This window comes from Dryobates pubescens, chromosome 33, assembly GCF_014839835.1.
Source record: "Dryobates pubescens isolate bDryPub1 chromosome 33, bDryPub1.pri, whole genome shotgun sequence".
Taxonomy (NCBI): domain Eukaryota; kingdom Metazoa; phylum Chordata; class Aves; order Piciformes; family Picidae; genus Dryobates; species Dryobates pubescens.
The window spans coordinates 7,425,629-7,448,730 of record NC_071644.1 but is presented as its reverse complement, the minus strand read 5'-3'; the positions used below and the strand labels follow the sequence as shown (position 1 = coordinate 7,448,730).

The window sequence follows — 23,102 nt, the reverse complement described above, 5'->3', positions numbered from 1 at the left end:
CACTCAGAGCTAGTAATAAATTCCACCCACACTTCAACTTCAAGGTATAACTGGACCTGCAAGTTTGTTTAGACACTGAAAGAGCTGGCTGAAATCCTCCAGTCCAATCCCCCTGCCAGGGCAGGTCACACAGGAACACATCCAGGTGGGTCTTGGAACCTCCAGAGGAGACTCCACAGCCTCCCTGGGCAGCCTGCTCCAGGGCTCCCTCACTCCTACAGCAAAGAAGATCCTCCCCACCTGCCACTGAGGATCTGCAGAGGACAAGTGTGTAATCACTTTGGCTTCTCTCCAGGGCTACCTGATGAGCTTACAGCAAGTGATGGATGCAGCTTCTCTCCCCTTCTCCCATCAGCAGAGGACAAGAAGGAAGAGTTGAGCAAACTCTTGGCTGTGATCACAGTGATGAGATAGGGTTGAGGTGGGTTAGGATGTGCAGGCTGGGAAGCTCTAGGGGGTCTCAAACCTGCATTGCCCATCTCTGTGGCCTTGAGGCTTGGGCCTGCAACTGGTGAATCAGGGAGGGGAGAATTGCCTTGTTAACCTCATGTTCCTGAGTGGAAAGCAAAAGCTCCTCTGGCTAATTGTGGGGCTGAAGTGTCTCCCAGGAGTGCATGATGCAATCAGAATGCAAGTGTGTGCAACACTATCACAGCAGGGTTTAACATCCACTTGAATCCTCATGAATCAGAGAATCATTAGAGGCTTGGGGGGTTCCCTTGGTGCTCCTAGTATGCAGTCAGCAGGTATTGGGAGGCAGCAAACAGCTTGGCAGAGGGATGAGAGTTAGCCTGAAGGGTCCTTGGTCTTCCTCTGTGGAGGGGAGCAAGCAGTCAGGATAGTAGGAGGTTAACCAGGAGTGTAAAGCTGTAGTAGGTGAGGTGTGAGAGGGTGACCAGGGCTGCTTTGGTTCCCATTTGTGCAGGGCAGGCTGGCAGCACCGTCAGAGGCTCCAGACACAATTCCAGGAAGCCAGGGGAAGGAGGGGCTGTTGCCAGCACTGATTGTTTCATGCAGTAATTAGTCCTCAAATCTGAGGATGTGAGCTGCTGAGAGCTGTTCCCTCCTCCCCTTCCCTGCACATCCACACCTCTCACACACACTCCTCCCAAGGGCTGGCTGTGTGGCTGTGAGGTGTGATGGTGAGGAGCTTGCTGACAGGGGAGAGCAGGTGCCTGGGGGTGTTCAGGGGTGGTGGTGGGGGTCTGTTGGATGATCTGATGTGCTGTGTGACCCTGGCTGAGTTCTCCTCTCTTCTTTTGCCTTCCTTTTACCTGGGAGATGCATTTAAGGATCAACCGAGGGATCTCCTGTCTTGTGTGTCGAGGTGAAGAGGAGGGTGCTACAAGCCTGTGGACCTTGCAGGAGGGTCTCCAGCTGAGCTGTTGGTGTGCTGGCAGGGTCTCCCCTCTGCAGAGGAGAGTGCTGCACAGCAGGGCAGCATGGGGCAGACCTGCTGCTGGGAGCTATTGCCACCCAAGTGAGCTGCAGATGGCTGCTCTGTTCTCTTTGGTGCTCCTTGAGTGGCAGCTGTGTGAATGGCTTTGTGGATGTGTTTGCTCTCTTTGCCCCAGAGTGGCTCCATAACCTGGCTTAAGTGGAAGATTGTGTGTGCTGGAATAGAGGCTGCATGACTTCCAACCCTGCCAGCAATCAGAGAGGCACAGGAGGCAGGATGTGCCCTAGGAAACAAAGATCTCCCCTTCTGCAGGGCAGCTTTAACTCTCTTGGGCCATGGGGTTTGTTTCTGGCTATCAGAAGCTCTTTGTCCATGCAGTAAGCCTGTTAGCAACTGTGTTTGAGGCCACTGGTGTCACATCTCCACAGTGGACCACATCCAACATCAACAGACTGCAGGAGAGCTGGGGAGGGACCTTTCACAAGGGCTTGGAGTGGTAGGATGAGAGGGAATGGACTGAAGCTTGAGGAGGGCAGGTTGGAGGTGAGGAAGGAATTCTTTGCAGTGAGGGAGGGGAGACACTGGCACAGGTTGCCCGGGGAGGCTGTGGCTGCCCCCTGCATGGTGGTGTTGGAAGCCTGTCTTGCAGTGCTGCTATCCCAGGGAAATGCTGGAGACAGGTAGCTGTGCTTCCCCTCCCCCAGCAGCATGCTGATCCTCCTGCAAGAGGACAAGGACAACTTCATCCTGTGAGCTGGACCCCAAAACACTTGGACTGTCCAGGCCACATGCTGAAGAGCTGAAGCAGCCATGAAAGGCATTCATGCTGGGGCTGTTGCACCTGGGGAAGAGAAGGCTCCAGGAAGACCTTCAAGTACCTGAAGAGAAGAGCTGGACAGGGACTTTTTACAAGGGCTTGGAGTGACAGGATGAGAGGGAATGGACTGAGCTTGAGGAGGGCAGATTGAGACTGGAGATGAGGAAGAAATTGTTTACAGGGAGGGTGGGGAGGCACTGGAACAGGCTGCCCAGGGAGGCTGTGGATGCCCCCTGCATGGTGGTGTTCAAGGCCAGGTTGGATGAGGCCTTGAGCAAGCTGTGCTGGTGGGAGGTGTCCCTGCCCATGGCAGGGGGCTGGAACTGGCTGAGCTTTGAGGTCCCTTCCAACCCAACCCAGCCCACGGTGTGTTTCTCTACGCCCGGGTCTGCTCCAGGAGCAGCCAGTGCCGTGGGGCTCCCTCTGCCCCAGCTTCTGAGCTCTTGTGGAGCAGAAGACATCATCTGAACCACAAAGCTGTGCTGAGACTGAAGCATCTGGCTGCAGCCATCCATACTTCCTCTCCTGCCTTCCCTGCACTGCTTCTCCTTGCTGCGAGCTGAAGGCAGCTGCCTCTGCACTACAAACAATGATTTGTAAAACAGCACTATTGGAAATTAGTGGCTGCTGCCGGCTTTGATGTGCTTGGCAGTGTTGATTGCTACCCAAAGCAAGCTGGGAATTACAGTCTGTCATTCTCTTGCCTCCTAGCTCAGGGCTATATTTAGCAGTTCAAGTTGCAGCAGCTCCGGCAGTTGCTCCCCTCGGCTGCAGCAGGCGGCGCAGGCGGCGCTGGAGCGCGGCGCTGGGGCGGCCGCAGCCTGCTGCCTTCCCGCCGCTCCTGCCTGCCCCCCTCTGCTGCCACTCTGGCAAGGACCCCCCCAGGCCTTTTCATACACTCAGGGAATGGGGTGGCTTGGAAGGGACCTTAAAGCTCAGCCAGCTCCGACCCCCCTGCCACGGGCAGGGACACCTCCCAGCAGCCCAGGCTGCTCCAGGCTTCACCCAGCCTGGCCTTGAGCAGCTCCGGGGAGGGGACAGCCACAGCCTCCCTGGGCAGCCTGTGCCAGGCTCTCACCACCCTCAGGGTGAAGAGTTTCTCATCTCCAGTCTAAATCTGCCCTCCTCAAGCTTCAATCCATTCCCCCTCATACTATCAGCACAAGCCCTTGTCCGAGGTCCCTCTCCAGCTCTCCTCAGCCCCCTTCAGGTACTGGAAGACTGCTCTGAGGTCTCCCTGAAGCAGCCTATTCTCCAGGCTGAGAAGTCCCAACTCCCTCAGCCTGTCCCCACAGGGTTCTCCAGCCCTCTGATCATCTTTGTGGCCTCCTCTGCACCCACTCCAGCAGGTCCACATCTCTCTTGTGTTGGGGTGCCCATTACTGCTGGGCACAGTGCTCCAGGTGAGGTCTCACCAGAGCAGAGCAGAGCAGAGTGGCAGGATGTACAGGAGATGAGGGTTCAGTATGAAGCTTGACCACAGCTCCTTCTGTGCCTGGGTGGGGACTGTGCTGTGCTTTGCCTCCAAATCCAGGCTAGGGAGTGAAGGTGATGGTCCTTTGTTTGCCAGCAGGGTGGCCTTGCCTCGTGAGCTCTGACACAGCTCACTGGGGCTGTGGTCACCATCAGACCTTTCAAAATTGAGGTGGAAGTGGGAAAAATGCTTGCAAGGACTTCTGTGCCTGCTGGTTTGGGATGGTGGTGTGGAAAGGTCCTGTTCTGCCCTTTGTTGTCACTTGCTTCCTCTAACAGTCACAAACTCTCCCAGCCTGAAAGGCTTGTGACAGCTGTTGAGTAAAACTCTGTCTTTTCTCCTGAAGCACTGAAGAGCAACCTCTGGCCCTGCTGTGATTTCAAACTCTCAATGTTCTTCCTTTTGTTTCTGTTTTTGTTTTGACAGGGTGGTAAAGGAGGAGATCTCAGATGACAATGCAAAGCTACCTTGCTTCAATGGAAGAGTGGTGTCCTGGGTATGTTGGCTCATTTGGTAGTGTGGGCACAGTAATTCCCTCCCTGGAGCTGTTCAGGGCCAGGCTGGATGAGGCCTTGAGCAGGCTGGGCTGGTGGGAGGTGGCCCTGCCCCTGGCAGGGGGGTTGGAGCTGGACGAGCTTTAAAATCTCTCCCAGCCCAAACCCATTCTGTGAACCTCTGATGGATGCATTGCTTCAGAAGGCTTAGACTCTGCTCCCTTCCCACCCACCAGCTTGTTTGCAAACCTGCCTCCAGTCTCCAGCTCTCAGGGATGATCTAATGCACCTTCTGCAGAGGGGCTCCACCAGGGCTTGTGTTCACTCTGCTGCAGCATCTGTGTCTGCCCTGCCTCAGGAACTGCAGATGACTCCACAGTGACACCCAGGGAATGGCAGTGCTTATCTGCCTCTCTGTGCACCTAACTGCTGGGGGAGTTCTGTGGCAATCTGCCTGGAGGTTCATTGTTCACAGCTTCAAACCCTTCCACATCCTGGCCACTGGAGCTGCACAGATCATTGCAGGGCTAGAAACATTGGCCCCTACCTGCTTTAGAATAGAATAGAATAGGATAGGATAGGATAGGATAGGATAGGATAGGATAGGATAGGATAGGATAGGATAGGATAGGGTAGGATAGAATAGAATGGAATAGAATGGAATAGAATAGAATAGAATTAACCAGGTTGGAAGAGACCTTTGAGATCATCAAGTCCAACCTAGCACCCAACACCATCTGATCAACTAAACCATGGCACCAAGGGCCTCAGCCAGGCTCCTCTTTAACACCTCCAGGGATGGGGACTCCACCACCTCCCTGGGCAGCACATCCCAATGGCCAATCTCTCTTCCTGGGAAGAATTTCTTCCTCACCTCCAGCCTGAACCTCCCCTGGCACAGCTTGAAACTGTGTCCTCTTGTTCTGGTGCTGCTTGCCTGGGAAAAGAGACCAACCCACACCTGGCTACAACCTCCCTTCAGGGAGTTGGAGAGAGCAAGAAGGTCTCCCTTGAGCCTCCTCTTCTGCAGGCTAAGCAACCCCAGCTCCCTCAGCCTCTCCTCCCAGGGCTGTGCTCCAGACCCCTCCCCAGCTTTGTTGCCCTTCTCTGGACACCTTCCAGCACCTCAACCTCTTTCCTAAGCTGAGGAGCCCAGAACTGGACACAGGACTCAAGGTGTGGCCTGAGCAGTGCTGAGCACAGGGCAGGATGACTTCCCTGCTCCTGCTGGCCTTTGGGCAGGGCTGGTTCCTTATCTGCTTTCCTTTGCCTCCTGGAGTTACAAAATGTGCATCAGCTGGTAGCAGGCAGCTTGGGGCTCTCTCCCAAACCCATCTGTGATGGCTGTTGTCCTCACTAAGTCACTGCAGTGCACTGGGGTGTGTGTCCTGTTGAGGTGAAGTGTTTAGGATTGGAACACTGAGTGCTCACAGAGAATAGTGTCATAGTCAGGGTTGGAAGGGACCACAAGGATCAGCCAGTTCCAACCCCCTGCCATGGGCAGGGACACCCCACACTAGATCAGGCTGCCCAGAGCCTCATCCAACCTGGGCTTAAACACCTCCAGGGCTGGGGCCTCAACCACCCCCCTGGACAACCCATTCCAGGGCTTCACCACTCTCATGGGGAAGAACTTCCTCCTCACCTCCAGCCTCAATCTCCCCACCTCCAGCTTCATTCCATTCCCCCTATTCCTATCACTACCTGAGATCCTGAGAAGTCCCTCCCCAGCCTCCTTGGAGCCCCCTTGAGCTACTGGAACCCCAGCATGGTGGAGGTTGGAAGGGACCTGCTAAAGCAGGGGCACCCCCAGCAGCTTGCCCAGGAGCACACAATGTCCAGCTGGGTTTGGGATCCCTCCAGAGATGGAGCCTCCACCATACAGCCTGGCTGGCTCTTCCCCCACCCCCAGCTCCCTTCTTGAGTGATGCAGAGGCTACTTTGAAGTTCAGAAGCTGACTGACATTTAGATGCTGGAGATTTTCATCTCCCTTTTATTTAACAGCCATTTGAATCCTTCTGTTTGTCACAGGCAGGAACTTTGATCTCAGTGTCACAGGCAGGGCTGATTTCCATAGGAGAAAACCTTCCAGGGAGGATCTGCAAGTCCTCAGTTGCTGTCTCCTGCTGCCCTGGGAACTCAGTGTACAGCTAGATTAGTGTGGCATTAGAACCACTGCTGATTAGCCAGTGAAACCTCCTCCCCGTCCCTCCTGTGGCCTGCTTCTCTCTTCTGCATTTCAGATCCTGCCCTTTGGATCCCAGGGTGGGGGTGGGGTTGGGTTGGTTGTGTTGGGGTTGTTGTTTAGTTTGTTTGCTGGGGGGGGTTGGGGTTGTGTTAAGGACTAAGCAATGTGGGGCAGGTGGCTGCTGCTTACTGGCTTCCCTTTGAAGTGGCTGACCTTTAGGTTTTCCAGCAATATAGAGATGAGAATTGATGGGACCCTGACATAAGAGGGACCTGGAGCTGATGGAGTGGATCCAGAGGAGGCCACAAAGATGATCAGAGGGCTGGGGAACCTCCCTCGTGGGGACAGGCTGAGGGAGCTGGGGCTGTGCAGCCTGGAGAAGGTTCCAGGGGGACCTCAGAGCAGCCTTTCCAGTACCTGGTGCTACAGGGAGGCTGAGGAAGGGCTGCTCAGAAGGGGCTGTGGGGATGGGATGAGAGGCAATGGTTTGAAACTGGAGCAGGGGAGAATTAGGTTGGGCATCAGGAGGAAGTTCTGCACAGTGAGGGTGGTGAGACAGTGGAACAGGCTGCCCAGGGAGGTGCTTGAGGCCCTATCCATGGAGACATTCAAGATCAGGCTTGATGTGGCCCTGGGCAGCCTGCTCTAGCTGGAGCTGTCCCTGCTGAGTGCAGGGGGTTGGGCAGGATGAGCTTTGAGGCTCCCTTCCAGCCTGATGCCATCTGGGGCCTGTGTGCAATCCCAGAGCTCTTCATCTCCCAGCTCATTGCTGCAGATTCATTTGCACAGCCCCACCCTCAGCAGGTCACTGAGACATGGCCCTGAGACAAGCCAGGGCAGAGGCTTCTGCTCAGGGGCTGGTTTGAGCTCTGGGGGACTGCTGACCCCAGTGGAGTCATTGCTGCACTGCTGCTTGTTTCAGGCTGCTTCTTCCTGGGCAATTTGGATGAGATCCCAGCTTGCATGCAGGAGAGCAGGTTCCCTTCAGGCTGAAGCACAGGCTTCAGATGGGTTTGTCTCCTTGTGGCCCAGGGCAGCCCCATCCTCCCAGCTGTGGGGCTGTGGGGAGGATTGGCTGCTGCTGGGTGGGGGGCAGGCCTCAGCCAAGCACTTGGCTGTGTGTTTTAGGAGGGCTTTGCACCATCTGGGAGCAATTCCCTGCCTGGCTGCTGGGGATGTGCATTGGTGCTATTGGCTGCCAGTGATGTCACAGCTTCTGAGAGGCTTCCCCCTCCCTCCCCTTCTCTGTTCTCTGGGTGCCAGCAGATTGTGCTCATCCTGGTTCAGATGCTGCATTGGCCATTGCAGTTCATTTGTTGGGGTAGAACTGCTGAAGTCTTCCCCACAGGAGCTTCAGGGCTGCTGAATGATCTTCAGCTGAGAGCATCGCTGCCTTTTGGCACAGAAAGGAGGCAGTGGATGCAAGTGCACAGCAGCAGGCTGGTGTGGAGCTCCTCTGTGTAAAATGAACAGGTTCCAGGATCTGTTTCTTCTCTCCCCACACTCAGGCATCTGCTGAGCAGCTGAGTGATCACACAGGAGGAAATAAAGAGCTGTGCATGAAGTCTGACCCCCACTGAGGAGGACACTGACACAGGAGTGTATCTCCTTCCATAGCATTTAGAGCTTGTAAAGAAGGGAAGTGGGAGCACTCCAAACATTCCCAAGCTTCCAGGTTCCTGCATGAGTTGTTAGGGATGGATCTGAGTCCTGATGGAGGAGAATGAGATTCCCCTGAGGGGTAGCTGGAGTGCTGGGATCAACAGGAGAAAGAGGTGGGGAAGAAACAAACTGATTAGGATAGAATCATGGATGGGTTTGGGTTGGAAGGGACCTTAAAGATCATCCAGTTCCAACCCCCCTGCTAGACCAGGTCACTCCAGGCCTCATCCAACCTGGCTTTGAACACTTGCCAGGCTTGAAGCCTCCACAACTTCTCTGGGCAACCTCCCTCTCCCTCTCCCTCTCCCTCTCCCTCTCCCTCTCCCTCTCCCTCTCCCTCTCCCTCTCCCTCTCCCTCTCCCTCTCCCTCTCCCTCTCCCTCTCCCTCTCCCTCTCCCTCTCCCTCTCCCTCTCCCTCTCCCTCTCCCTCTCCCTCTCCCTCTCCCTCAGGGGAAGCTGTTGCTCAAGCTGTTCCTTTCAGCCTGTCAGAGCAGCTGATTCCCCAGCTCGATCAGCTCCTTCCCGTATTCTCTGGCTGGCTCTGGTCAAGGCTCGGAGCAAACAAAGGCACCGCGGAGGATTTCTTGTTGCTAAAACAAACATCAGGTTGCTGCTAGGCCTGCACAAAGCCTTCTAGCAGTGCGGAGTCCCCTTGCCTTTGACAGAGCTGCTGGTGGAATAAAGGGCCTCATCAGTCAGTCCTTTTGTGCAGTGGGTCCTCGGGGAGCAGCCTTCATGTGGCTAATGGGCCGGGGCTCTGAAGCTCTGGCTTGGGATTTGAGCTGCCTGGGACTTGATGGGGAGTAATTGCTTTCAACTGGGAGATGAATGTGGCTGTTCTGAAGCTGCTGTCAAGAACACAAACGGTCCTTTTGGGGTGTTTCTTTAGTTACTCTTAGCGGTCCCTTACCTCTCCCTGAGCTGAGAGCAACATCAAGAGCTGCTGCTCTCAGCAGGAGTCAGAGCTGAGCCACTGCAGTTTTCATGCCCATAGACTGATAAATATTTAGCCAGAGGAGAGCATGAGAGCAGAGGGTACCAGTGTTTGCTCTTCCACCTTCCCAGCCTGGTTCTTGTTGGCTGCTGTCTTCAGCCATGAATGTTTAACGGAGCTGGCTTGATGCCTCTGTGAGTTTAAGATGCCTGCTGAGTGGTGAACCCTGTAAAAGGCCCTGCCATAATGAAATGAAAACCAGAAGTGAGCGTGGTGCAGAGCAGAGGAAAGGGAATCAAACCTCCACCAGTAGCAATGATGGGAAGAAAATGAAGCTCTGCTGGCTCTGTTCACTAGGCTCTGGCTGGGGAGCTGAAGTTTTGCTTCCATCTCAGATTCACAGATTCACAGGAGGCTGCTGGAACACTGCAGCAGCCTGCCCAGGGAGGGAGTTGAGGCTCCATCCCTGGAGATACTCAAGGTGAGGCTGGACAGGGCTCTGAGCAACCTGAGCTAGTGGAGGATGTCCCTGCTGACTGCAGGGGGCTTGGACTGGAGGAGCTTTGGAGGTCCCTTCCAACCCAAACCACTCTATGGCTGTGATATTACCCAAGCAGCATTCAGTGTGATGGGATGAAGTGAACCACCACTTGCAATTGGTTCCACACTTCTCTGTTAACTTCCTCCATGTGCAGCACATGGAAGCCATCCCTGTTCCAGGCTGCACTGCAGTCCTTAGGGGTGGGAGCCCAGCAGCTGTTCTGCAGCCCACAGGCATGCTCCTCACCAGCACGCAGTGCAAGTGAAGAGAGGGATTACAGTGCTGCTGCAGGGGAAGCTTGGTGGCTGAAACACCGTGATCAGGGCTGGCTCCTGGCCAGGGAGCTGAGGTTGACACTGTATTTGTTTTCCTGGTGGAAACACAGTGAGGAGGCTGTGGTGTGGCAGCCCAAGAGTGCTTTATCTCCTCCATTCAAAAGGGATAGACTTTTGGAGGGGATTATTCCTGCCAGAGCCTGGCAAGGAAGAGGACAAACTTTCTGTTCAAGCTGGTAAGATCCTGCAGGGTTTCACAGTAGCACAGTATCAGTCAGGGTTGGAAGGGACCACAAGGATCATCTGCAGGTTTACAGAGTGTCACTTGCTGGAAGAGATGGAATGGAATGGAATGGAATGGAATAGAATAGAATAGAATAGAATAGAATAGAATAGAATAGAATAGAATAGAATAGAGCAGGTTGGAAAAGATCTTCAAGATCATGGAGCCCAACCTATCACCCAGCACCATCTGATCAACTAAACCATAGCACAAAGGGCCTCAGCCAGGCTCTTCCTAAACACCTCCAGGGATGGGGACTCCACCACCTCCCTGGGCAGCACATCCCAAGGGCCAAGCTCTCTTTCTGGGAAGAATTTCCTACCATCCAGTTGCAGAGTGTCATTTCCTGCATGCAGCTGAAGGATCAGTGTGGGTGATTCCTGCAGCCCTCTTGCCTTTGGAGTGGAGATGGCACAGTCTGAGGCTCTCTAGGACTCTAAATCCCACTGAAGGTCAATCAGAAGCAGGTAGCCAGGGCTTTATCCTCCAGGCAATCACAGCCCAGAGGCCATATTCACAAAGGAGCTGCTTTGCTGCAGTGGATTTTGCCTCTGCTCAGCAGCTGCAGCTGGGATCAGGCTCTGGGGTTTGCTTTCCTAAGGGGCTCTGCACCACCAAGGCTTCTCCCTCCAGGAGCAGGGCAGCACTGAGGAACAAATACCCTGAACTGTGGAAAGGATTTGTCTTGTTGGCTCATCCCTTTATCAAGCTCAGCTTTGAGCCAAACGTTGCCATCAGCAGGAAGGCTCAGAAGGAGGAAGATGTTTGCCTGCTTTCAAAGGGCTGGGGCCAGGTGCTTGTTTGCATAGCTTGATAGAGTGGAGAGTGTGCAGGGTGAGGGGCTGTGGAGATCCTGCCTGCACACACTTCCTTTTGATTTGCTCCTTTTTATCCCTTGGATTGGTTTGTGATAGCTGCACAGAGATTCCCCAGGGGCTGAGCCAGGCTCAGAAGCACTCTCACAGCTCCCACATGCTTTCTAAACATCTCCCATTAACTTCCCCACCTGAAAGAAAGGAACCTTAATTATCCAGTTATTAGGAAGGCTCATCTCAGTTTTTCCCCTTCAGTCTTTCCTCTGTCTCTCTTGCTTTGGTGATAAGGGTTTGAATAATGCAGCTGTCTCCATGTGGTGCTGGGGAAGTGTTTTGTCTTCAGGCAGTTCCTTTCTGACAGCCTCTGTGTGTTTGCCTTCACGTGTTTATGGTTTGTGCTCCTAGGGGTAGCACACTGCATCCTGAGCACCAACCCTTTCCATCCTCTTCCCTCTCCAGCCCCTTCCTCAGCAGCCAGCATCTCCCTGCTGATTATACTAGAGTTAAGCCTTGCTAAATTAACCACTTAGAGGTGGAATCTCTTTCACAGAGTCATGGAATGGGTTGGGTTGGAAGGGATCTTCCAGTTCCAACCCCCCTGCCACAGGCAGGGACACCTCCCACCAGCACAGCTTGCTCAAGGCCTCCTCCAGCCTGGCCTTGAACACCTCCAGGGAGGGGACAGCCACAGCCTCCCTGGGCAGCCTGTGCCAGTGCCTCCTCACCCTCACTGGAAAGAATTTCTTCCTGATTTTCAGTCTAAATCTGCCCTCCTCAAGCTTCAATCCATTCCCTGTCACCCTAGCCCTCCAAGCCCTTGTCCAAAGTCCCTCCCCAGCTCTCCTGTAGGCCCCTGTCAGGTATTGGCAGGCTGCTCTCCCTGGAGCCTTCTCCATGCTGAAGAGCCCCAGCTCTCTCAGCCTGTCTCCCCAGGGGAGGTTCTGCAGCCCTCTGATCATCTTTGTGGCCTCCCCTGGACCCCCTCCAGCAGCTCCAGGTGCCTCTTCTGCTGGGGGCAGCAGGGCTGGACACAGTGCTGAGGTGCAGCAGAGCAGAGAGGCAGAATCCCAATCTCTTCTGTAGGGCTGGTTCTTCCACAGCTGAAAAAGCTGAGACCTCTTTGCCTCTTGGAGAAAGTTAATAACCTGTGTAATTAGTTGAGCATTTATTTAATTAAAGACCTTATAATGATGCTGTTTAAAGAGCCTCAGCCAAGTGATTAGGTGGCTCAGGGGACTGGTAATAGGATCTAAACCTTTGCACCTCTGGGGCACTCCTTCAAGCCTGGTTGCTGTTGGCAGTGGCCAGGAAGTGTTGTGTGTGGTCAGTGGACTGTTGAAGTAGATGAATCACTTTCAGCTTCCTTTCTGAGTCTGTTTATCTGCTGATTAAAGATGTCACTCTGGGCACACTGAGTGGAGACTGCATGGGTGAAGAGACTGAAAGGGCTGAAGCTGGAGGAGGGCAGACTGAGACTGGAGACAAGGAAGAGATTCATTCCAGTGAGGGTGGTGAAACTCTGGAACAGGTTGCCCAGGGAGGTTGTGGATACAGAACACAGAATTAACCAGCTTGGAAAAGACCTTTTGAGATCATCAAGTCCAACCTGTCACCCAACACCATCTGATCAACTAAAGCATGGCACCAAGGGCCTCATCCAGTCTCTTGCTAAACACCTCCAGTGATGGTGACTCTACCACCTCCCTGGGCAGCACATCCCAGTGGCCAATCTCTCTTGCTGGGAAGAACTTCTTCCTCACCTCCAGCCTGATCCTCCCCTGGCACAGCTTGAGACTGTCCTCTTGTTCTGGTGCTGCTTGCCTGGGAGAAGAGCCCAACCCCCACCTGGCTACAACCTCCCTTCAGGGAGTTGTAGAGAGCAAGAAGGTCTCCCCTGAGCCTCCTCTTCTGCAGGCTAAGCAACCCCAGCTCCCTCAGCCTCTCCTCCCAGGGCTGTGCTCCAGACCCCTCCCCAGCTTTGTTGCCCTCCCTGGAGGTGTTCAAGGCCTTGAGCAGCCTGGGCTAGTGGGAGGTGTCCCTGCCCATAGCAGGGGTTTGGAGCTGGATGATCTTGAAGGTCTCTTCCAACCCAAGCCATTCCATGAGATGCTCTCCTGCTTGTCATGGCATGAGTGGAAAGTGACTTTTTCTATCTTCATCTCTGCTGTAAGGGAACATCAGGAGACAAAATGGAGACAAAAGATGCAGGTGTGATGAGCATGAGGAGTCAGTTCCTTCCCCTGGAGTGTGGGGCTGTTGAGATTTGCTGGATCTGGGGGTTCATTCAGACTCTTAAGGGAGATGGTGGCGACTCTGAGGTTGGGAGTTGGTGCAGAGCAGGTTGTGCATTCCCAGGTCTGCTTGGGGCAGCTCAGAGAGCTGCTGTAATGACAAGTCACCAGCAGAAGTGCACTCCCTGCCTGGTGTGCTGTTCTGTGCCGAGATGAGAGTCATCCTGTGCTGCCTGCAGGAATATTGAGCAGGTTTTCATGTTGAGCTTGAATGTAACCTGATTAATGGAGGTCTGGCAGCGATCCATGCACACAGGCACTGAGCACTTCCTCTCTTTTCCCTTAGATCTCACAGATTATTTAGCAAAGCAGTGGCTGAGCACCTCATGTCACAGTGTACAAGAGTATCATAGACTGGTAAGGCTTGGAAGGGCCCTATGGAGTCCAAGCCCCCTGCCCAGGCAGGATCACCCAGGGCAGGTCACACAGGAACACAGCCAGGTGGGTTTGGAAAGCCTCCAGAGAAGGAGACTCCAGCACCTCCCTGGGCAGCCTGCTCCAGGCCTCCAGCACCCTCACAGCAAAGAAGTTTCTCCTCATGTGGAGGTGGAACCTCCTGTGTGCCAGTTTGTATCCTCTGCCCCTTGTCCTGTTGCTGGGTCCCATTGGGAAGAAGCTGACAGCTACCCCTCAGCTATGCATGAACATTAGTAAGGATCTCTCAGTGTGAGACCAAGGCCAAGACACCTTTAGCCTGGAGAGGAGGAGGCTCAGGGGAGACCTTCTTGCTCTCTCCCAACTCCCTGAAGGGAGGTTGGAGCTAGGTGGGTGTTGGGCTCTTCTCCCAGGCAAGCAGCACCAGAACAAGAGGACACAGTCTCAAGCTGTGCCAGGGAAGGTTCAGGCTGGAGGTGAGGAGAAAGTTCTTCCCAGAAAGAGATACTGGCCATTGGAATGTGCTGCCCAGGGAGGTGGTGGAGTCCCCATCCCTGGAGGTGTTCCAGGGGGGATTGGCTGTGGCCCTTGGAGCCATGGTTTAGCTGTCAGGAGGTGCTGGGTGCTACCTTGGACTTGATGCTCTCTGAGGTCTTCTCCAGCCTGGCTGGTTCTGTGATTCTGTGGTTCTGCCAGCGTGTCCCAAGTGTGTGTAAGTCTCTCTGCTTTCTGTTGGCAGCTGGTCCTGGCTGAGAGCTCCCACTCTGACACCGGCTCCCAGTGCACCGAGAGCCACCCGGACCTGCCGCCGCCCCTCGAGCGGACAGGAGGCATCGGCGACTCCCGGCCTCCCTCCTTCCAGTAAGAGCAACCTGCCCTCTTCTTCTTGCTCCTCTGAACCCCCAAAACATGCAGTTCCCGCCTGCTTCCCCCCCACATTTCTCCCTGCTGTTACTGGTAGAAAAAAGTATTGCACTTGCTGGCTGCAGGGAGTTGAGAGGGGAGTGGGGAGGAGCCCCAGAGCTGTGCTGTTCCTTCAGTACCTCTGTGCTGTATGTCACACAACAGCTCTGGTGGGGAGAGACCTTCGAGGTCATCCACTCCAATCTTTGACCCAGCACTGCAAGCTCACCACTAAACCATGGCCCTCAGCACCACATCTCCAGGGCTTTTCAACCCCTCCACTACTGCCCTGGGCAGCCTGTCCCAGGCCTTGACAACCCTTTAGGGGGAAGAAATTGTTCCTCCTGTCCAACCTAAGCCTCCCCTGCTGCAACTTGAGGCTGTTTCCTCTGGTCCTGTCACTTGCTGCTTGGCAGTCATGTGCTTCCATTGATTCCTGGGATAGGAGTTGCCTGGAAGAGCCCTTGGTGATGTGCCTGAGGCTTTCAAGGGTAGATGCCTTCTGGAGGGGACAAGAAGGCCTGGGAAATCCTGAGCCTGCCTGGCTGCGTCTTGCAAGAGCTTCACTGCCCTCCTGTGGTCAGGAGCTGCTTCACTTTGACTGGGAGAGGCTTGCAGAGTGCAGCCATGTGGCCTGCAAGCACAACCACTTCTTTGTCTCCCTGACCTGGACCTGCAGTCAGAGCTGCAAGATCAAGCTTTAAAGAAAGAAAGAAAGGCATTGGAAGCTGGGCTGGGGGCTGGAAGCTGGGCTGGGGGCTGGAAGCGGGGCTCAGGTCTGTGTTTGTGAAGCCACTCACTGCTGCCCCCTCTGTGTGCTCAGGCTGATGCTCTCTAAGCTGTGCTCAGCTGCTGCACCTTCCTCTCTTGCAGGCTTGTAAAAGCCTTGTACCTCCGTGCCAGCAGTCAGCACAGTGCTGCAGGTGATGCCACCTCTGCAGTGCAGAGCAAATGTGGGTAAATTCAACTGGCTCAGCCATGAGAGAGGCAAGAGGCCAGCTGGGAGGTTCCCCTTGCACCCTTTGTTAGGGTGTTAGTTATAATGTGGTATGGGGCTGGTTTCTTCTCCCTAGGTTCAAGTGATGAATGAGAGGAACCAGCTTGGAATTGTGCCAGGGGAGGCTTAAGTTGGAGATGAGGAAACATTTCTTTGCTGCAGGAGTGGTCAGGGATTGGCAGAGGCTGCCCAGGGAGGTGGTGGAGTCCCCAGCCCTGGAGCTGTTCAAGAAATGTGGTGGTGCTGGGTTGAAGGCTGGAGTGGATGATCTCAGAGAGCTTTTCCAAGGCCAGCAGCTCTCTGCCTGCACGATTCTGTACAGCAGCTGTTGGCAGGTGGGTTGAGCCTGGGGAGGATCCCCTGGTGGAAAGCAGCAGCAGCAGCAGCAGCAGCAGTCAGCAGATGGTGCTGCTGAGGTGGCAGAGCCTCGCAGGGCGACCTTAGGGAACTGTCCCTCTTCCCAGCTGCCCTGGACAGGAACCCTGCTGCCCGTGGCAGCTCTTCAGCACGGGCTGGCATTCTGGCAGCTTTGCTGGGGCTTGAAGCCTGCCCTCAGATGTGTTCTTGAGTGACAGCCTGGATTTCCCAACGTGCATGGTGGGCAAGTCAGCACACCTCAGGAGCAGAGAGCGTGTGGGTGTGCAGAAAGCTGCTCAGCAGCCCTCTACAATCTGACACCCCACAGCTGTGTTACACAGCCACCAGCTCCAGGTCCAGCTTCCACAGAAACCCAGGGGACCACTTGGCTGCACCAGTTCCCACTGGGGAGTGTGCATGGCAGAGTGTTCCAGCCCAACCATTCCATGCTTCTGTGAATCCACTTAGCTGGCAGCCCAGCACATGGTGATCATAGAACTGTTGAGGCTGGAAGAAACCTTTGAGATCATCAGGTGCAACCACTCACCTGGAGCTCACAATGCCACCACTGCTGATAAGCTGCTCCCACTCCACCACAATCCCTTCTCCAAGCCCATTAGTAGGGTTTGCTCCCTATGGAAATCACATGCAACAGCCTCATGGCTGCTTTGGCACCGTGATAGACCTTGGGCAGCTGCAGGGCATTGACACTGAACTGTTTTCAGGTAGGTCTTGGGTGAGCAGAGCAGTGCAGGGGGAGCAGAGCAGTGCAGGGGTGAGTAGTGCAGGGGGAGCAGGGCAGTGCAGGGGGAGCAGAGCAGTGCAGGGGGAGCAGAGCAGTGCAGGGGGGAGCAGAGCAGTGCAGGGGTGAGCAGAGCAGTGCAGGGGGGAGCAGAGCAGTGCAGGGGGAGCAGAGCAGTGCAGGCGTGAGCAGTGCAGGGGGAGCAGAGCAGTGAAGGGGGAGCAGAGCAGTGCAGGGGTGAGCAGTGCAGGGGTGAGCAGTGCAGGGGTGAGCAGTTCAGGGTGAGCAGAGCAGTTCAGGGTGAGCAGAGCAGGGGGAGCAGAGCAGTGCAGGGGGAGCAGAGCAGTGCAGGGGTGAGCAGTGCAGGGGGAGCAGGGCAGTGCAGGGGTGAGCAGTGCAGGGGGAGCAGGGCAGTGCAGGGGTGAGCAGTGCAGGGTGAGCAGGGCAGGGGGAGCAGAGCAGGGGGAGCAGAGCAGAGCAGGGGGAGCAGAGCAGTGCAGGGGGAGCAGAGCAGTGCAGGGGGAGCAGAGCAGTGCAGGGGTGAGCAGAGCAGGGTGAGCAGAGCAGGGCAGGGGGAGCAGAGCAGTGCAGGGGGAGCAGAGCAGTGCAGGCTGTGGGACTGTCCGGTGCTGCCCCAAAGCCTGCAGCTCCTCACTAACCGTTCTGTGACTTGTAAAGCAGCATGCTCAGGACTGTGGCTGCTTTGATCCCACAGACAAAGCAGAGGTGACTCCACTCTCTCTCCCTGTTTGTTCCCTGGCAGCCCCAATGCAGCCAGCAGCCGAGATGGCCTGGACAACGACACGGGCACGGAGTCGGTGGTTAGCCACCGGCGGGACAGGCACCGCCGGAGGAACAGAGAAGGGCACGAGGAGGGTGAGTCCTGCTTCCTTCCCACCACCCTCCCCTTCTTCACTCAGAAACAAGCCATTTTTCTGCTCAGTTTTCCAGAGCAGCAGCTCCTTCCCTGTGCATGAGTGCTGCAGAGAAGCAGAGTGGCTGCATTCTTGCCTGCTCCCAGGGGCTGTCATTATTCTAATGGAATCATTTGGTAATTGCCTTGAAACTCTTTGAAGCTTTCAGTGTTTTCCAAGAGGGCTGCACAGCCCTCCAGTGAAGTGGCAGGCAGATTCTTTTTGATGATATCCAGAACTTTCTGGAGGATTAGAAGGTGATTAGCTGGGAGAGGAATAACAACACACCCAGCTCTACACCTGTCATGGCTAGGTGGACTCCCCATTAGTCCAGGCTGCTCATTTCGAGGTGGATGAGGTGTTAGGAGTTTGTGCAGGGTAGAGAGTTTGGGACCTTCAGCATTTTAGAGCTGGCTACCCTGAGCCCAGATCCTCTGAAATCATTTCTGTTGGCTTCTCTAGGTCTACACAGCTTCACAGATGGCATCAGGTTGGAAGAGAGCCTCAAAGCTCATCCTGTCCAACCCCCTGCACTCAGCAGGGACAGCTCCAGCTAGAGCAGGCTGCTCAGGGCCACAGCAAGTCTGATCTTGAATGTCTCCAGGGACAGAGCCTCAAGCACCTCCCTGGGCAGCCTGTTCCAGTGTTTCACCACTCTCACTGTGCAGAGCTGCCTCCTGATGTCCAACCTAACTCTGTCCTGCTCCAGTTTCAAACCATTGCCCCTTGTCCTGTCCCCACAGGCCCTTCTGAACAGTCCCTCCCCAGCCTGCCTGTAGGCCCCCTTTAGATATTGAAATGCATCTCAAAGGTCTTCCTGCAGCCTTCTCTTCCCAGGCAGAGCAGCCCCAACTCTCTCAGCCTGTCCCCTGATCATCTTTGTGGCCCTCCTCTGGACCCCCTCCAGCAGCTCCAGGTCTCTCTTGTGTTGGAGGCTCCACAGCTGGACACACTGCTCCAGGTGAGCTCTCAGCAGAGCAGAGCAGAGTGTCAGGAGGGTTGAGTGTCAGGAGGGAGAGTTTCATCCTGGCCCAGCTGCAGCACACTGGCTCTGGAGCTCTCTTTTTTTCATATGCATAAAGAAAGCCAAAGCACAAATACAAACCAAAGAGCTCCAGCTCCTGCCTCTGCTCTGTACATCAAAGCAAGCCTGGGGGTTTTCATTTGTTGCCAGACAAGAATTTCCAGGTTTAATTAAGAATTAATGGGTGCCACCCATTGAGTTAAAAATGGTCCAGAAAATGGACTAGTTGGGCCCAAGAGATGCCATCACAGGCTTCAGTCACAGCTCCACCCACTGAAGTGTTTGCCTCCAGTTGGAGAACCAGAAGTCACATCCATGCTGTGGCTCAGAGCAGGTGGCCTGGCCACTTAACCCTGCCAGCTTGAGACTGCCCCTGAGTGAGGGAGGGAGAAGTGCTCAGGGGGTGGAGCAGGGAGCTGGCTGCATGATCCTGGCTGCAGAGCCCTTTGGGGGTCACAGAGAGAGGCAGAATGTTCTACCAGTGCTGTGTCAGAGCCTTGCTGCAGCTGATCTGCTTGCTGAAACAGTTTCACCCAGTGCCAGTGCAGATGTTGTCAGCACTGGAATGGCTGCTCTAGGCCCAGAGGCTGCATTGCAGGTTGAGTGTTGTGTCCAGTTCTGGGCTCTCCTGTTCTAAGAGAGGCAGAGGACTCCTGGAGAGAGGCCAGCAGAGGTTACAAGCATGCTGAGGGGCTTGGAGCATCTCTGAGAGGAGGAAAGGCTGAGAGCCCTGGGGCTGGTGAGCCTGGAGAAGAGCAGCCCCAGAGGGGGTCTGAGCAATGCTGATCAGTATCTGAAGGGTGGGGGCAAGAGGCTGGGGGCCTTGTCAGTGGTGCCCAGGAGGCAGTGGGCACATTCTAGATCTCAGGAGGTTCCACCTAAACATGAGGAAAGAACTCAATTTGCTATGAGGGTGCCTGAGCACTGGAACAAGCTTCCCTGAGAGACTCTGGAATCTCCTCTGGAGAGCTTCCAGCCCCACCTGGCCATTGGGGTCCTGGGCAAGCTGCTGTGGGTGCCCTGCTTTAGCAGGGGGGGGTTGGAGCTGATGATCTCCAGAGGTCCCTTCCATGCTGGGACTGAGTGATTGCTCAGAAGCTGTTGCTCAAGCAGGTGAATTCCTTCCTTCTGGTGATGTGAAAGCAGTTCATACTTCCCCCTTTACTGAGAAATGGGATAAAATGTCCTCCTTCTCCTGTCAGTCTGAGCTCTGCTCAGGCAAGAGCATGTCACTCAGCAAGGCAAACATTAGCTCTTCTCTAAACAACCTAGGCCTCCTCTCTCTGAAGCAGGCTGTACCTGTGAGCAAGAGGTGAGCTTGGTTACCAGGCACGAAGCAAGGACAGCTGCTGCATCAGTTTGGGGGCTCATGGAGCACATCATTTAATGGCCATGATGCTTCTGTGGCTCTCATCATCTTTTACTTCAACCACCAGGGTGTTGTTCTTGAAGGAGTTGAAGCAGGCCTCCAAAGTGCAGAGTCCAGCACTGTGCCCTGAACTGCCACTTAAAAGAGATTAAAAGCAGAGATCCTGGAGAAGGGTTTGAAGGCTTCTTCACAGGCACAGTCACACATCAGCAGAGTCATTCTTCTCTGGAGGCTTCTTGTCTTTGTCTGGAGCACAGCTGGATGTGGGGAGAGGCCTTGGGAAAGGGGTGGAGGGAGGGCAGGGAGGTTGTGACACCTGGTCCACAGCTATTCCAGGGGCAGAAGCTGTGGGCTTGGCATGATGAAATGGTGGCAGATCCTCCTCTCCCTGCAGAGAGGAAATGCAGTCAGGGTGTTTGATCTTGTGCTGTAGAGGCTTGCTCAAACAGTTCCCAAATTACAGCTCTGGTGGTTCACAGAGAGGCAGGATGAGGAGCTGCACTGCTGCACACAGGTTTGGTCTCCAGGCAGTGCTGTGCAGAGTAGCCAAGGCTTAAGTACAGTCCTGCCAGCTCACCAGGCTGCACAGTAACTCCTGTTTGGAACTGCTGGTGTGAAGGGAAAGGCAAAGGATTCCACAGCCTGACAATGAGAAAGTCCCTGGATAGCCAGCAAAGGGAAAGGCACTTGTGCCACAAGGCAGACATGAGCAGTGTGTTACAGCCTTCCTTTCAAGCAGGGTGAAGGGAGAAAAGCTTGAGAGCTGCTTCAGTGTGGACACATGGAGCTAAAGCCTACCCAGATCAAGTCAGCTTCATCCTCATTCTGTTGAAGCTCTCTTGTTCTAACTTGGGAAAGCTGGGCTGTGTCCCAGAGGGCTAAAGCTACTCAGTTTTGGAACAGCTCCAGGGATGGTGACTCCACCACCTCCCTGGGCAGCCTGTTCTGACCCCTGACCACTCTTGCACTGAAGCCATTCCTAATGTCCAACCTAAGCCTCCACTGGAGCAACTCAAGGCTGCTTCCTCTCATCCTGTTTTCAGTTAGTTGAGAGAAGAGGCCAACACCAGCCTCACTCCAGCCTCCTTTCAGGGAGTTGTAAGGAGCAGTGAGGTCTCTTCACAGCCTCCTCTTCTCCAGACTGAACAACTCCATCTCCCTCAGCATCTTCTTGTAAGACCTTCCTGGGAAACTTGAAGGTGTCCAGAGAAGGGCAATGAGGCTGGGGAGGGGTCTGGAGCACAGCCCTGGGAGGAGAGGCTGAGGGAGCTGGGGTTGCTTAGCCTGCAGAAGAGGAGGCTCAGGGGAGACCTTCTTGCTCTCTCCAACTCCCTGAAGGGAGGCTGGAGCCAGCTGGGAGTTGGTCTCTTCTCCCAGGCAAGCATCACCAGAACAAGAGGACACAGTCTCAAGCTGTGCCAGGGGAAGTTTAGGCTGGAGGTGAGGAGAAAGTTCTTCCCAGCAAGAGAGATTTGCCATTGGGATGTGCTGCCCAGGGAGGTGGTGGAGTCCCCATCCCTGGAGGTGTTCAGGAGGGGCTTGGATGTGGCACTTGGAGCCATGGTTTAGTTGTCAGCTCACCAGCTTTGGTGCCCTTCTGTGTACCCCAGAAAGGCTCAGCCAGCAGGGCTGGGGAGGCTCAGCCAGCAGGGCTGTGATTTTTTCCCCCCCAGGGAGTTCTCCAAGTTCACATCTGCTGGATTATTCTGAGGCCTCAAGCATGTTTCACACCAAGGGTGCCAGTGGAAGGAAGTTTTGCTCTGGTACTGCTGTTGTGTTCTCAGTGAGGTTGCTCCAGGGAACTAGGTGAGGGCAGTGGGCCCTGTGAGGGGAGGGTGGACAGCATCCCCTTCTCTCTGTGTGTGTAGATATAAGGTTTTAAGGGCTGATGCTGATTATGTTGGGGAGGCTGCAAATGCAGAGAGGCTTTGTATGCAAAGAGGCTTTTGTGTAGGACTTGGGGGACACAGCTTCTCCTGATCACTTTTCCCACTAATTAGGAGCAAATCTGTCCTTGGTGTTAGCTTCATGAAAAACAAGGAGTCTGAAAGCTTCAAGCTGTCAGAGTGTCAGAGCTCCTCTTGCTCTCTTAGAGCAGCACAAGTGCTTGTTGCTTTGGGAAGCTGACAGAGTCCCATTGAGGGAAAGCAGAGTGAGGATCTTAATTAGAAGGGTGGGAGGTCTGCCTGGCACATGGTCCTGGGACCCCTGGCTGTCTAGAACAAAGCTCCCATGACAGTTTCCTGAGGAGGAGTGGGAAAGGGGACTGTGGAAGCTCTAATTAGGGAGGTAATTAAGGGACAAGTTTTCTTTGGCACTGGAGAATGTTTTACAGCTACTGCTGGGCTTCTGACAAGTCTGCAGATGTCAGGTGTTGACATGAGTGTTTCAACACTCAGTTTGCTGTGGGCTGAGCTTAACCATTGTGCAGCCAGCTGGAAGCTGCAGGGCAGTGGCCTGTGCTTTGGTAAGCTCTTCACATGGGCACACTTGGAGATCCCCAAGTGTCTGGGGAGAGGAGCTGCTGCAGAGTCCCAGCCATTGCTGCAGCTTCAAAGCCAAGGAATCTGAGCAGCCTGGTCTAGTGGGAAGTGTCCCTGCCCATGGCAGGAGGGCTGGAACTAGACAGCTGATCCTTGAGGTCCCTTCCAACCCTTCTGTGAAAAGAGGCTGGGACTACAAAAGAGCTGCAGTGGGAACTTGAACAGTGGGAGCTGAAAGCAGCACTTGCCAGCAGTTGTTGCTCTTTACAGCCTCTGTCCTGTCTAAAGAGCTCTGAGGTGCTTGCTGAGCCCCTGAAGTGCCCAGCTGGCTGTGCCTGGGATGCTGGCAGTGCAGGATTGTGTGTGCCTGTGAGAGCAGAGCTTTGTCCCTGGTTGGAACCTGGCCCGTGGCAGCCTTTGCTCTGCAGAGTGCTTGACCTGTGTCAGGGTTCCAAAGAGCATCAAACAGGAGCCAGGGGGTAAGGAGGTGGCACACAGATGGCTGCCAGCACAAAGCAGGAGTGGACAATGTGATGCTGATCATTCTTCCAGGCTTAGGCAGCAGAGCCCCTGACCCCTGCAAGCAGTGAGCTGCACAGATGGGCTTGGAGCTCTTCCTTGTACTCCCTGTGGCTGCCCTGGTGGGGATTGGAAGCTGTGGTGGTGTTTTTGCTCTTGACTGGGAGCTTGGCCAGGACTTCTTCCTGAGACATCCTCACCTTTGCTCCCTTTAAGTGTCACAAACCCCTCTGTACAGCTTCCTT

At 54.8% G+C, this 23,102-nt stretch overlaps 1 protein-coding gene across 3 annotated transcripts in view; it reads left to right on the top strand.

The window, feature by feature from the left end:
- DVL1 (dishevelled segment polarity protein 1) overlaps positions 1 to 23,102 on the top strand; it is a 79,934-nt gene that overhangs the window by 26,454 nt on the left and 30,378 nt on the right. For all 3 annotated transcript variants that reach the window (XM_054175880.1, XM_054175879.1, XM_054175881.1), the window contains exons 2-4: positions 4,117 to 4,186; positions 14,289 to 14,410; positions 17,312 to 17,424. In XM_054175880.1, coding sequence (XP_054031855.1) covers positions 4,117 to 4,186; positions 14,289 to 14,410; positions 17,312 to 17,424 — 305 coding nt within the window. The remainder of the gene's footprint in view (positions 1 to 4,116; positions 4,187 to 14,288; positions 14,411 to 17,311; positions 17,425 to 23,102) is intronic.